General features: G+C 34.3%; 1 protein-coding gene across 1 annotated transcript; it reads left to right on the forward strand.

Annotated features, from left to right (window-relative positions):
* The first annotated feature begins 8754 nt into the window (after nucleotides 1-8754).
* Nucleotides 8755-11151, forward strand: LOC146900348 (uncharacterized). The gene is made up of 2 exons (XM_085732043.1): nucleotides 8755-10637; nucleotides 10848-11151. The coding sequence occupies exons 1-2, from the start codon at nucleotides 8778-8780 to the stop codon at nucleotides 10932-10934; spliced, it is 1947 nt and encodes a 648-aa protein (XP_085588169.1). The 5' UTR covers nucleotides 8755-8777; the 3' UTR covers nucleotides 10935-11151.
* The last annotated feature ends 4966 nt before the right edge of the window (nucleotides 11152-16117 follow it).

Here is a 16117-nt window from a genome sequence, read left to right on the forward strand (position 1 = left end):
AGTTACCACCATTGACTATTAACAAGATTAATACCATGCTCAGCATAATTGCCTTCTCTATAGGTACGTGTACATGTGCTATTCAAGCTCTTGTACATAGTTGCATACACCACAACATGAATTTTAGCCAGGAGAGAATTGTGATAGATAGCCAATATTTTGGAGTAAGAGCTACGAAGAACCTAGCACTATGGTTTCTAAATATCCCTCCAATAGTTGCAATGCTTAGAGAGCCAATGACCAAAACATCAATTAAGTTTGAAAAACTGCAAAACAACAAAATCTTGCATAGTAGAGGACATTTGACCCTTAGACTCATACTATGTCTCACCTCAACAATGATATTATCTATTAACCTCGCAGTGTTATTGATTTTATTTTGGTATCTTCTATTGTTTTTCCAACCAAAATCACCCAGAAAATGTGTATTATACCACCTATGATGATGTCTTGCACTTGCGCACTCCAGCCTCTTGTGTTGAATCAATTCGTACAAGACTTTGCTTTGAATTTAATTTGACCTTCTGTTAGTAACGGTAGGATTGGTCATTTAGATTAGTCACTCTTTGACTCGATGTGACAAATTAGAAGACTCGACATTATTATTATTTAGTGATAAATCTTTTTTTTACAAGAATTAAATGAATAAGTTTTTGCTCCTTATTATTTTTTTTTGAATAAGCTTTTGCTCCTTATTATTTTTTTTTTGAATAAGCTTTTACTCCTTATTATTAAATTTAAATATAATAAAGAAATTGCCTATATAAGTTATCAAATTGCCTACGTGCCTAAAATAGAGTTGCCCTTGTAAGTGATTTTTTTAGTAGAGTTGCCTACGTAAGTGATTATCACAACATTTCCTTAAGACATGTATAGTGAAATATTTATTTCAAATAATGCGATAATTTTATTTAACAACTGTACATTAACTTATTAATAAAAAAGATTGATTACAAGTTGCCAAATTTTTTAATCTTGACTTTGGTGAATTAAAAACTCTAGTTGAGAGAAAACTATCCACTTGTATGCCTTCAGATTCTGATATCGAGATTAGTCAACATAATGATGTATACTTTGCGTCTAATTTTATTATATGGTTAGAAAAAAACAAAATAATTTTATAGATCATATATCTTGGATATTGATATACCTAACCCACACTTCTATATTAAGATAGAAAGAGTGGTCAAGAGTCATGAGTAGGCAACAAGAAATTCATGTGACTGGTTGAGCTAGGAAGGATTCATTAGAACCATTAGAATTTTTGTAACGGTAAGAATTCATGTGTATGTTTTTAATTTTTGGGTTAATTATGTTTCTAGTCCCTATAAAATAGCGACCTTGTAAGTTTAGTCCTTACTTAATTTTAATAGCATTTTTAGTCCCTATAAAAAAAATTTACTTATAATTTTAGTCCCTGCTAAAACAAAGTTTGATTAATTATCCTTAAACTCTTAAATTTTTGAACGATTTTTTTGAGACAAGATTAGAACACTATGAAAGGTTCGTTTACTAAAATTTAGAATTTTCAGACATGAAATGAATTAAATATGAATTTTTTAAAACGACAAAAGTTAAAGATAAAAAGTAATAAAATCTGGATGTAGAAATCAAATTTTGCTATAATTTTTTGCGGAGGAACTTTTAGTAATGTTCTAAACATGTCTGCAAAAAATTGTTCAAAAATTTAAGAGTTTAAGCATAAATTAAACAAATTTGAATTGAGTAGGGACTAATACTCAGGGCAAAAAAACAAAATTAGGGACTAAAAATGCTATTAAAATTAAGTAAGGACTAAACTTACAAGGTCGCTATTTTATAGGGACTAGAAACATAATTAACCCTTAATTTTTTTATGCAACTTGCAATATGATTTAACTTGGGAAATAAATCAACTATACTGGTATTTTTTGTGTGTAAACATAGTATACTTCGCGCGTGTAACTGGGAAGACTAATCTCTCGAGCTCCCTAATAGTTTTACCATTGATGTATGTCCAAAGCTAGATTCGAACCTTGGATCTTAGTTAAGTTAAAAGAGACCCATGACATCTTATCTAAGCGCTCTATACTATATTGGTCTATAATACATGTTAAAATAGTTCTTTTGAATCACCTAAGTGGTATGGTAAAATGTCCAACCATTTCACTCCCCGTTTTGATCTTTTTGATTGTGTGTTTTTTTTTACATGAATTTATGGTATTAGCCTATTAGGTAGTGTATTCAGTTTGATATAGGTGAGCATGAAGTGTCATATATACACTTCGATAACTATTTATTCAACTGGCTAACTTCACTCACTTGTTGACCAGCTGCTACTGGGCTATTACAGTTTGGTATCGTAAAGAAAATGCTAATTTTACGTTCATTTGTTGTAGTTAGGTTTCATACTATTCTCATATATAATTTATTTATTATATGAAACATTGAGTAAGTATATGTTTGAAACCTAAGAGTTTTCCTTTGTTTTTCTCGAAATAATATGGCTTGATTGAGTAAAAAGAAGTTGCTTGCTTGGTACATAATCTTTAACACTAAATTAGACATCAATATTATATATTTGTATAGTTTCCAACTTTTACGTTACTTTTTCTCTAACCTTGGGCATTTTTCTCTCTCTTTAGATTCAACATGACTCATTCATGTAGTGTTGATTTTCGTAAATGGCACAGTTGATGCAACTATGGTTGATCATACTTAAAAAAAAACATGAACCTCATGTTTCGTGAGCTTAACTCAGCTGGTATGGACAATACATAATATATGCAAGGTCCGGGGTTCGAATCCCGGCCACCACAAACACAAAAAAAAAAACCTTACACGAAACACTAGATTGGAAGCAACAACGACCTTTGCACATAGATTCAGTGGCGGATTTACTTGGGGACCCATGGGGGCCATGGCATCCCTGAAGTATCCTATATATATATATAGTATTATCCATAATGTTATAAGGAATTTCCAGTTGCCGCAGTGGATAGGGGGTGCCTCTATATTCTAAAGGTCGTGTGTTCGACCCTTTCTGATGTATTTTTAACATTTTTCGACCCTTTCTGATGTATTTTTAACATTTTTTTCGTGTGTTCGACCCTTTCTGATGTATTTTTAACATTTTTTTATGTTTTTTTTTAATATTTTATCCAAAAAACGTTCCCACGGAGCTTTCCGATGTATTTTTAACATTTTTTGTCGCAGTGGATAGGGGGTGCCTCTATATTCTAAAGGTCGTGTGTTCGACCCTTTCTGATGTATTTTTAACATTTTTTTCGTGTGTGTTCGACCCTTTCTGATGTATTTTTAACATTTTTTTTATGTTTTTTTTAATATTTTATCCAAAAAAACGTTCCCACGGAGCTTTCCAATGTATTTTTAACATTTTTTTTTTATGTTTTTTTAATATTTTATCCAAAAAACGTTCCCACGGAGAGTCGAACCCACATCATCCACGTTCCTTTTCAGAAAATCAAACCACCAGAAAGAACACATATTACTGTCTGCTCTTACTTGAAACATTTTAATATATAAACGTTTATTAAAAGTGGAGTGTTCCATAACATTTTGGCACCCTCAAAAAAATAAGTCAAGATCCGCCACTGCAAAGATTCACACACAACAAAATTTGCATGGTTGATCAATGGGTTGATATATCAGATGTGTTATTTAGACGGATAAAAACTAACATCATATCCCGACACTACATACAAATGAGTGTGGACATCGAATCTAAGGAAAAGAAAAAGGGTTGATGTCAAATTTTGTGTAAAAAACATTTATCAAGATATCTCTAGTTTCTTCATTAAAAGTATTGCCTAAACCTAGTGCTTGTTCCCAATTACTCTTTACATTTGATGAATTAAACCATCATTGTAAGCCAAAAGAAAATAATTTACTCCTTCAAGGCAAAGGGCTAATATGTGTCTTTTGATAGTGCTGTACTTATGTACTATATTTGTCTCCAAGAGTCTTCAAGAAACTCACGACACACTGTGACTTGAGTCTTTGTGCCTTTTGACCGTCTTGATTTTATCAAAGTTTCATTTGATTATACATGACTGAATTGCATATATCGTAACAAAATTGAAACACCTATATTAGTATATTTTTTTGGTATGACAAAAGAAATTATAATAATCATCGAAAACTTACACACACATAAATGGAGAAGTCGAGATTTGAACCCCGTCTAACGATAACTTAACAATTTTTATAATTACCTTATTTGATTAAATGGGTTGGATTTTTCACAACAAATCAAAAATCCTTTTTTAATTAACAAACTAATCTAAAATTTGTAATAATCTTTTGAGATTCTTTCTTTGAGGTCAACCAAAGGACTTCTGCATTATATTGTAGATTGTACTTTGTTCAATTTATAGTGTTAGAGTTATAGTACTTTAGTATAGCATCATCGTTTCATACCTTTTCTAAACATCGAAAAGGTCTTAATCTTGAGTTGGAATCTTTCCATTCATGAAAATCAACTTATTATTACTTGGACATCAAGGCTCTTTCACACCTTTTCAACAGGCTTTATCCACATGATTGAACGATTAAGGAAAAGAGAAATGATATTTGTACAACCACTTTGAGACAACTTTTTGACAATTTTCTCTCTCATACTCACATTATCCTCTAATTCCCTCTCTTTCTTTTTCTCTCTCCATTGTTTTTAACCGATGAAAATAGAGAAAAAAAAAGTTGTCATCAAAAGTTGTCTCAAATGGTTGTTCACATATCACTACTCTAAGGAAAAATGCATTCCTCCATGTTTTAGATAGAGAATATAGTGCGGACATTTTCCACCCAAGTTTTAGATCCATGAATTATCTTTGGTTTCTCTTTATAGAAAAACATTCTCCACTCTTCAAAATCTTTCTTTTGCTAATACAATGTTTTATTGACAATAGAGTCTCACCGGTTAACCAAAGTCAATGTAGACCTTAACGTTCATAGAACATGTACAAACTATCCATCACCGAAGTCCTAACATTAACAGTCTGTTTGGTAGGGTAGAAATAGGGAAGAGAGAGTGAAGGAAGAGAGAAATTGAAGAGAGAGTCTGAACTTCTCCTGTTTGGTAGTGAAGAGAGATAGAGGAGAGAGACTAAAAAGCTATGGGTCCCACACAAAATTCTTTCTCTTGAAATCTGAGAAGAAATAGAAGGAGAGAAGGGATTCTTTGTTATATTCCTACTATACCCCTCATTTCTCTTTTCATTCAATTAATTTTATATGCCTTTATTAAACTGTTTTTTTTCCTGCGACTGCGGTTATTAACTCTATACCTTCGTATGGGATGCAAATCCAGTGGTATCCTCAATCTATTTGTGATTATCTTGACAAAGTTGCGTGTAGATTTGTTTGGAAAGGATCCGAGAACAAAGGTATTCATTTAGTTAGTTGGGATAAAATGACCCGCCACAAGAAATTAGGTGGCCTTGGTGTTCGCATTGCTAGATTCCAGAATGTTGCTCTCCTTGGCAAGTTGGTGTGGGATATTCTTAACTCTGAAGATAAATTATGGGTCAGGATGTTTAAAGATATTTACTTGGGGGAAAATTTGGTCTTAAATGTTACTAGTCGAAAGGGGTCTCCTACTTGGAACTATATTGTCAAAGCTATTGAGCTCCTTAAAGATGGGTTTCAATTCAAATTGGGGGATGGTAACTCTAGTTTTTGGTATAGCCCTTGGCTAGATAAGGAACCTCTTTGTACTCATGTGCCTTACGTTCACTACCATGATATGAACTGGAGTATCAAGGATCTTGTTGATGGGAATGATTGGAAACTTTCTCGCCTATATTCTATACTTCCCACCAACATTATTAATAAGATGAATTTGGCTCCTCTTTTTCTTGTGCATGACGTTCCTGATGTATGGGTGTGGACCAATTGCACATCTGGCATATACTCCGTTCGAGAAGGCTACCAGTGGTTAATGGGAGCGCAGACTTCATTGCTTGGGGAAGAAAGTTGGAATTGGATTTGGCGCCTTTGTGTTCCTTCAAATATTCAATTTTTCTTATGGCAATTGTGCCACGACTCTGTTCCCTTCAGGTCTGTTTTATTGTCTCGTAATCTTATCTCTTCTAACATATGCCCTATTTGTAATCAAGGTGGTGAAGATATGTTTCATGCTTTGTTTTCCTGCCCTCGTGCCAAGGACGTGTGGTCCTTTTGTCTCCACAAGTCGGTCACTCCTCCACATCGAGATAATTTGCGTACTTGGATGAAAGAATTTATTTCAAATATTAGCCCAGTTGGTCCCATTATCATGTGGAAGATTTGGTGTTCTCGCAACAAATGTATCTTTGAGGATATTAAGCATTCTGTCCAAGAAATTGGCGCTCAAGTGTTATCATCTCTGCATCATATCTTGAAAGCTTTTGCTCATCCTACCCCTCATAGTGTTCAGCAGCCTGCACGTATTGTTAGTTGGCAACGACCTAGTATGGATTCAGTAGCTCTTAATGTTGATGGCAGTGTGTTCCTTGATTCCAACTTGGGAGGTTTTGGTGGTCTTATTCGTGATCATACAGGTTCCTTTTTGCATGGTTTCTTTGGAAAAATTAGTAGACCTTGCATCCTCCATGCTGAGATTTTGGGTTTATACCATGGTTTGAAGTTGTGTTGGGATACTGGATTTAAGCATGTGGTGTGTCTCTCTGATTCAACTATTGTTGTTGACCTCATCCAAAAGGATTTGAATGTTCATCACAAATATGGAAATTTAGTCATGGCTATTAAACACCTTCTTCGTAGAGATTGGGTGGTTAGTTTACGACATACTTTGCGTGAGGGTAACGCTGCAGCTGATTTTCTAGCTAAAAAGGGTGCTCTTAGTGGTAGTAGCTTTGTTATTTTGAATGAAGCCCCTCCTGATATGACCTCTATCCTCTTAGCAGATGCCAGGGGTGTTGAGTTTGTTCGACCCTAGTATGGGTCCTTTTTAGTTTTTTTTTTCTTCCCTTTTGTTACCAAAAAAAAAACTGTTTTTTTTCAACAACTTTGTTTCATTCATTCCTTAAAAAAAAATAAAAAAATTTCATATGTAGATTTTTTTAGTATAAATGTAGAGTATGTGATATTTATTTTGCACGTGTACGTGGTACACTTTTTACAAAATATTACCCTTTTTTTGGGAAATGCTACACTTTTTTTTGGTAAAAAAATACTTAAATTTATATATAAAAAAGATATATGTTCCATTTTGAATAAGTAGTTAAATTAATTAATTGAATTTAAACAAATGAATTAAATTAGTTTGAATGGAAATGTTATTATTATAACATAAGGGTATTATAGTACTTTTAAATATAAATAACACCTCTCTCTTCTCTATTTCTCTCCTTTCTCTCTTATACCAAACAATCCATCAAATCTACCCTATTTCTCACATCTTTGTCTCTTCTCAAACTCTCTCTTACCTATTTCTCTCTTCACAATTTATCTTCTGTCCCAAACACACCCTAAATGTGAGATTTTAAACCACATTATTGCAGCATATGAATCAACTTTTACCAACCAGACCAAGCTATGTTGTCCTGCAACATGATTTCATATATAAACATTTTTTCTAGTTAAACTCATGTACATTTTGTACCCAAAAAGAATCACGTACATTTAAATATTTTGATGGTTCACATATATTAAAGTTCACGTATACATTTCGTACTAGCTAGTATAAGTTCACTTGGACATTTTTTATGGTTAAAGATTCACGTACTATTATATTTCAGTTCAGATAACAAGTTAATTTTGGACGCTCAAGTTCACGTGCATATAAAATATGACTAACGTTAAGCTATAAATTAACACTCACCGCATGAATTGAATTTGCCTAGTGTCTGTAGATTGCATGAACTGAATTTGCAAACAGAGAAAAAATCACTTTTTTTTTTATTTTTTTTTGAATAAAGAGAAAAAGATCACTTGTATATAGTTAATGAAAGATATTAAATAGAATGTATACGAGGCAGGGGTTATTGGGAATTATTGTTAAATAATTTGTGTCAAAGGGGTGTAACTAGGATGTTGCATGGTGTAGTTATAAAAAAAATCTTGTTATTGTGATATTGGCATATGGACGGTATTTCCTTAGACCAAGTCTTTCAAAAGCGTTTAGAGCCCAATTTTTCAATATCTTTTGAAAGTTATTCGATAAGCATCTCAATCTCGCTTCCGATCGAGTCGTAACTCGCGATCAAATGTTTTTGTGTGTAAAATCTAATTGGATTGTAATTATTGATCAACTTTTTCATCTAAATGAGCAATTTTGAGGTGCTTATTGAACAACCATCATACGTTTCTTAGTGCTTCAATCTTCTTTTTTTGTCAAATAAGGATTACACACATTTCTTTGTCAAATAATTGTTATGTGCACGTATTTTTTTCTTTTTTTTTTCTTTTTCTTTCTATCATAATCACATTGGTGCATTGGATCATCAGATTATAACATAACCATGTCACCTCATAATAGAATATAATTCGTATGTAGATATAATTGGTAAAATTATGTTCTCACAAACATGCAAACCAAGGATTCTGATTTCATTAGCTCCTTGATATGTGCCTTTTCCATTGTTGACATTTTATGTTTGATTATCAGTAGAGATGTTACAACTACAAGAAGGGTACATTTCCTCTTTCACCATATCATCTACATCTCTAAGTATTACATCTCAACCAAATTACCTTATCATAATACACAAACCATACTCCATAAATAACAAGCTAAAACTCATCAACCAAATCAGTAAAATCACAAACATCTTACAATGGCTGCACTGTTTTGGGCATTGGCTTTAGCAAGCCTATGCTACCCTCTAGCCTCAATCAATGCTCAATCACAGGCAGCTTCACCTTCCAATTTGCCAAGTACAACTTCACCGTTTGTAGCGAAACAACAACCTGTTGTAGCAGCAACTTCTCCTACTTCTAACAAACCCACAGCCACGGTCACGGCAGCTGCACCATCGAAGTTGCCAACCACAAATCCATCGGACCCTTCAACACTGCCATTATACAAACAACAGCCTATTGTGGCAGCAACTCCTGCTAGTAGTACAAATAAACAACAGCCTATTGTGGCGGCAACTCCTGCCAGTAATACAAACAAACAACAGCCTATTGTGGCGGCAACTCCTGCTAGCAATACAAACAAACAACAGCCTATTGTGGCGGCAACTCCTGCTAGTAATACAAACAAACAACCTGCAGCAACTTCTCCTACTTCTAACAAACCCATAACCACAGTCACGGCAGCTGCACCATCGAAGTTGCCAACCACAAATCCATCTGCACCTTCCACATTGCCACTAGACAAACAAAAGCCTATTGTGGCAGCAACTCCTGCTAGTAGTACAAAGCAACCACCTGCAGCAACCTCTCCTACTTCTAACAAACCCTCGACCACGATCTCAGCAGCAGCACCATCGAAATTACCAACTATAATCCCTGCTGCACCTTCCAAGTTGCCAACGGCAGCTTCACCAACTTCTGGTACACCATCAGCTGCTAAAAAACCACCGACTGTGGTAGCAACTTCTCCCTTGTCTAGCAAACAACCAACCACCACTCAACCGCCTGCAGCTGCAAAATCATCTCCAAGCCCTGTAAAATCACCAGTTCCTAAAGTTACGTCTCCAGCATCTTCCCCTGTGAAGTCACCTGTCCCCAAAGTCGCGACTCCAACATCAGCTCCCGTGAAGTCACCAGTTCCAAAAGCTACGACTCCAACAGCCTCTCCTGTGAAACCACCAGTTCCAAAAGTTGCAACTCCAACGGTTGCACCTGCAAAACCACTGGTTCCTAAAGTTACAACTCCAACAGCTGCACCTGTGAAACCACTGGTTCCAAAAGCTACAACTCCAACATCTGCGCCTTTGAAACCACCAGTTCCGAAAGCTCCCGCACCAAAACCTTCTCCTGTGAAACCACCAGTTCCAAAATCAAAACCTCCAACAACTGCTCCTGTCAAATCACCAGTTCCAGATCCTCCAAAACTTGCTCCTGTAAAGTTGCCAGTCCCAAAGGTTACACCGGCATTAAGCCCAAAAACCCCATCCCCTAAAATTCAACCACCACCACATCCACCCAAAAAAGCACCTGTTTCTCTACCACCATTATCTATACCACCTGTTTCACTTCCACCATTACCATTACCACCAGCTTCTAAACCACCAAAGGTATCCCCAGCACCTGCAAAGGTACCAAAAGCACCAGCACCGGCCAAAGAAGCACCAGCACCAGCACCTACACACAAAAAGAAAGCACCAGCACCCGCACCAGACAAAGAAACACCGGCACCAGCACCAACACACAAAAAGAAAAAACCAAAATCATCACCAGTTCCTTCCCCAGCAATTCTCCCACCATCACCTGCACCAACACCTACAATAGACACACCAGCACCAGCACCTGAAGATGATGCACCAGAACCACCACCCCACAAGCACAAGAGAAAAAAACACAAGCATAGTAAGCATAAGAAACATCACGCACTAGCTCTAGCTCCAGAACCTACAAGTTCAAGTTCAACAATCATTAGAAGGAGTCCCCCAGCACCACCACTAGCTGATGATAATACTACAGTGAGTTCAGATGAGGGACCATCACCAGCACCCAGTCCTAGTGCGGTAATATCTTTTTCCATTTTACTTTAAGTTACAATTATATATTTATGAACCTCTTTGGTCTAGATTATGCCGCATTAACAAATTCATGCAATCTTTATACAGATTGTACTCTGACTTGGCAAACAAGTCTAAATCATGCAGTGAGCTTTGTGCATGTGACAAAACTTGCTAAATCTTCTTTACCAAATCTTATGATTTTATGTTTTACAGAATGGTGCACAATCTTACCATGTGCAATGGAGAAAGATGTTGTCAACCGGTGTACTTGCCACTGCCATTTTGTTGTGTGTCACTTGAGTACATGCAGAAGATGCTATATATACCAGGCTCATATGACAAAACATGGATTCATCCGAAGCTGTTACTTGGTTTGCAAAAATATAATTTTTTTTCATATGTATGGAATTGAATGATGAACAATTATACTCATAATATTTTTCTTATCCTTTTGTTCTTTCATTGTGGTCTTTGCTCAAGCAATAATAATGATATGAGATTTTGAGTTATCAAGAAATGCAAAGTTAAATATGAGTGTGTTTAATTTACAATTTGTGAATTCAAAGCCAAAGGCATCTTGCATACGAATGAGATCATGAACACCCAAATTGCTTAAAATAAAGGTTTTTGGGATAAGTATGTGATTCATCCCTGCAAATAGGGGTCGCTTAAAATTTCGTCTCTGCAATCGCTAATCCTTTTTTTTTTCCCCTGCAAAGTTTAATCAGTTAAAAATTCGTCCTTTGACCCAGTTAATCACTGCCACGTCAGCAATTTACCAAAAATGGCATGGGAATTGACGAAAATACCCCTGGCTTATTTTTTTTCCTTAAAAAAAATTTCAAAATTTTGATTTTTTTTTAAATTAAAAAAAATCTGAAAAAATAATTAAAAATCATAAAAAATTTCGGACAAAAAAATGTTAAAATTAAAACTGAAAAAACTGAAATTTTTCGGCGAAAAAATTGTAAAAAAAAATTCGGGAAAAATCAGGGAAAAAAAAATTTTTGAAGGAAAAAAAATAAGCCAGGGGTATTTTCGTCAATTCCCATGCCATTTTTGGTAAATTGCTGATGTGGCAGTGATTAACTGGGTCAAAGGACGAATTTTTAACTGATTAAACTTTGCAGGGGCAAAAAAAAAAGGATTAGCAATTGCAGGGACGAAATTTTAAGCGACTCCTATTTGCAGGGACGAATCACATACTTAACCCTAAAATAAAATAAGTATATGTAAACCAGTACTTAAAAATATTCTTGTGATAAAAATTAAATATGAGCTTGAAAAAATCTGTAATATTGTATACTACTTGGTAATTTCCCCCATTGGACATCAATTTTTAGCTCACAACCCACAATATTGTAGCTGCAATTGCAATTTAAAGGGAGCATAAAAATCTAGAATCTAATAGTTTTATGTTTACTAACACTAACACTTCTGATTGAAGACGTGTTCGTGTCAGACACCGACACATATGAAGAATAAGTTGTTTTGATTTGGTTCAATCATTGATATGTAGTGAAGGTCAGTACCAAAAAATAAAACAAGTCTTATTCTTTCATTTATACAAGTCATATGCAACGTTGTGATGTCAGACAATACTTATTTTTTGTTCAATCTTAAAGTAACTCATTCTACATATGGTTCAATCATTGATAGTTTGATAAGGTTCTATGTAGTGAAGGTCCGTACCATGGATGGAGCTAGAAATATAGTTTTGGGGAGACCGAATTTAAGAGTATAACTTAGTAAAGAAAAAACAAATTTTTATATGCATAATATATTCAAGAAATTTAAGAAATTATAATTATAAGAAATTTCAATGATATAAGAAATATGAGAGACTCACTTTAGTATGACGAGACAAAGAAGATTTTTAAAAAGTAAAGAAAGAAAAAATGAAACAACAAAATGCAAAGGTAAGAGGATAAATTCAAGTTAAAATCACGAGCACCGAATCATTGGTATGAGAGTGCGTAAATAACATTGCATGCAATAAAGAAGAAGAAAAATCACGAAATTGAAACAAAGAATCATAAATTAATATTCGTTAAGGATTAATGTTCTTTTGTAAATTACAAACAAAACTTTACTTTATTTTTCATTGTTATGCATTATAATAATAGTTAGTGTAATTAAGCTTAGAAAGTTAAATGTTTGTACCAAAAAAAAAGAAAGTTAAATGTTTAAGGCTAAATAAATTGAGTAAAAGAAAGTTTATCGTACAATATCATATAAAGTTCACATAAAATAAAAATAGTGACAAAAAATATAATAGAATATTAATATAAAAAAAAAAATTATAGTAAAAATCTAGGGAGAAACCATGGCCTCTATTAGTATCCTTCTAACAACATCCTTCGGAAGGCGAGTGGTTAGCGGGGTTCTCTAAATTTTTAGGGAAGTGTAATGCTTTCATTGCAGAGCTTTGGGGAGTTTTGGAAGGTCTCCGGTGTGCGAGACGTATGGGGTTCACTGCAGTAGAATTAAATGTGGATTCTTTGGTGGTTGTGAACATTATTACGAGTGGGAAGGAAAGCAATGCGAGTGGTAGGAATCTTGTTCAAAAAATTAGAAAACTTCTTCAAATGGAATGGGAAGTGAAGGTTAAACACTCGTATCGTGAAGCAAATAGGTGCGCTGATGCGTTAGCTAATATTGGATGTATCATGGGGAATGAGATGATGTTTTATGAATCGTGTCCGACTCAAATTAACCATTTGTTAGCTGCTGATCAAGCAGGGGTTACTTTTCCGCGCTTGATTAAGATGTAATTTCTTTTTTCGGGCTTCGGCCCTCCCTTTCATAAAAAAAAAAATTGAGAATGATTGAGGGGGTGTAACGATTCGGTTTGGATTGGTTTTCAGTCAAAAAAATGTCCGAACCAATGAAACCTTCATTGTTTGGATTGGTTCGGTTTTCACTGTTTTTCAAAAAAGAAACCGAACCAAACTAATCAGTTTGAACCAAACTAATCAGTTTGGTTCGGTTTGAATTGGTTCGGTTGATCGGTTTATTTAAAAATACAATTAAAAAAAATTTCACAAAATATTTCATAGAACTTTGTATAATTGTATTTCGTATTTTGTTTTTTCATGTTCTCTATTTTTCAAAGAACTTTTTATAACTAACCTTACTCAATATTTCATACATATGATCCAAGATTCATTCATCCACCATTCTTCAAAAACAACTTCATCAAACTAAAATATTTCAATCATTCATGATCTATACATGCATCATTCATCAACAAACACAAAAATTCCAAAAAGAACATCCTAAATTTAAAACATAGTCAAAATAACAAATCCATGCAAACTGAAATTAAAACATCCTGAAATTTAAGCATCATGAAATTATGATCGCCATGAGTATAAATCAATGGCATAAACATGATAAAATTAACCAAGAGATGAACGATCTCAGCGGTAACCGGTGGCGATGAACAATGGGTTTGGTGTGGTTGACGAATAGGGTTTCTTTTTTAGTAGAAATGAAAAAATCTTACTGATGAGATGAGATGAAGATGAGAGAAAGTGAATGGATTAAAAAATATTTTATGTTTAATTTTGGGTCTAACCATAAGTTTGTGTGAGGTAGGATAATATTAATAAAATAAGGAGTGTGGTTATCATCGGATTGGTTCATTGGTTTTACGGATCTCAAAATGAAAAACCATGAACCAAACCAAACTAGATCGGTTTTGATTGGTTCGGATCGGTTTCAAACCGAACCAAACAAGGTCGGATATTTTTTCGGTTTGGTTCGGTTTGGACTTTCGGTTTCGTTGGTTTTGTCCGAACCACTTACACCCTTGAGAATGAGATACCTCAAAAACTTGTATCACGAAGATCTTAATTAATGGTCAGAATAATTACAAGAAATAGAAAAGATTAACTATGAATAATTAACCATGAATTTAGCACCTCCTAGGAAAACATGTTAGAATTAGTAGTAGTGGAGTATTTCTGAAAAACCAACTCCTTGTCTAAACGAATGATTAATTAAAAAAGTGTATAATTAGGAAATGGTTATTATGCAAAATTGCAACTTAGGTAAACCTCACATAGGCATCGACAGTTATTATTTGATGAGATTGATTTAAATTTAATTTGATCGAAAATTCAAATTATGATTAAATTTAATTATTTTATTAGACAAAGAACGATAAATGTATAAATGAAGAGTTTTTTTTCGGGTAGAAATAAACATAAGAATTTGAATGAAGAGTAAAATTAAATGAAAAAAAGTTACACCAAAATTTAGTATTCCATTTAGACTTCCATGTCCTTCTGCCTTACACCAAAATTAAATGAAAATGATCTTGGAAATTGTGAAAAACAACATTTCTAACACCTGCAATCCCTTCTATCTGATCACCATTTACGTTGATCAAAATGTTTACATTAGAATTCTTCATAATTTTTTTTTGCACCCCTCTCCCTCAAACAAGTCAGTCTAGAATTTAGACAACGACATTAAATTAGCAGATAATGAATGTAATTATTCTAATTCTACAACATCTAAATGATGCACCTCGTCCTTAATGTCCAGAGATGAAATTCGATTTTTCACTTGTTTAATATGACCATCCAAAGTCTGAGTGTTGTTCTGATGTCAGACTTTTAATCTACCTTTGATCAATTTCAAATTTTCTTTCAAGACATAACCTCCCCACCCCCTCAACGTATAAAGACATCCACTGCTCCTTAACAAAACCCTGATACCCTGGTAAATATGTCCAACAGTTTAACATACGTTGAGGGCAGGCCCTCCAATTTTCTTTGGTCGATGGTCAACATCACGGGACAATCATCTGAAATGCCTTTTGCTTGAGCCGTTTGAATACGATTAGGCCAGAAAGAACACCATTCTTCAGATGAAAAAAATGATCTGAACGTCTCATGGTTAAGTCATCTCTCTCTCTCTCTCTCTCTCTCTCTCTCTCTCTCTCTCTCTCTGATACCAAGTGAAACTTTTACCTCATAAATGTAAGTCAAGCAAAAAATTATCTTCAATAAAATAGTTAAATTGAGAAAAATCCTCTTAACGATCATCAAGTGCCCCGCTCCTTCTCTCATGACGTGATCGAATAGCATTAAAGTCACTAGTCACACACCAATTTGCATTCCTATTAGCATTAATTAAACCACCCAACCTTTCCCACAATAGTTGTCTACCTCCACTTACACATGGTGCGTAAACATTTGTAATACTTTTGATAAATCGGCCTTGAATGATCAAGACATTGTCAAAACTTTTTGAAAGCTACACATCTACTTCCCAAAGGGGCCTAATCACAAAATCTTCCACCAATTCTAATTTTGTCTCATGTAAACACAACACTAACAAATTCCTCTCCTTCACTAGCTTATGAACCTCTCTGCACTTCTTCCTCCCTCATAACCATCTAACATTGAAAGAAACAAGCTTCATTAGAATCACCAACACCCTCACTCGACCCTCCCTTCCACCTAACATCT

The sequence above is a fragment of the Medicago sativa genome, chromosome 8 (assembly GCF_051527215.1).
Source record: "Medicago sativa cultivar Bolivia chromosome 8, Bolivia_mono, whole genome shotgun sequence".
NCBI lineage: Eukaryota > Viridiplantae > Streptophyta > Magnoliopsida > Fabales > Fabaceae > Medicago > Medicago sativa.

What these genes read in the sequence shown, in the direction of transcription:
- LOC146900348 (XM_085732043.1), top strand. Translation starts at nt 8,778, where the DNA reads ATGGCTGCACTGTTTTGGGCATTGGCTTTAGCAAGCCTATGCTACCCT. An exon ending in CAGCACCCAGTCCTAGTGCG is followed by an intron (nt 10,638 to 10,847) that starts GTAATATCTTTT and finishes TATGTTTTACAG; the next exon opens with AATGGTGCACAATCTTACCA.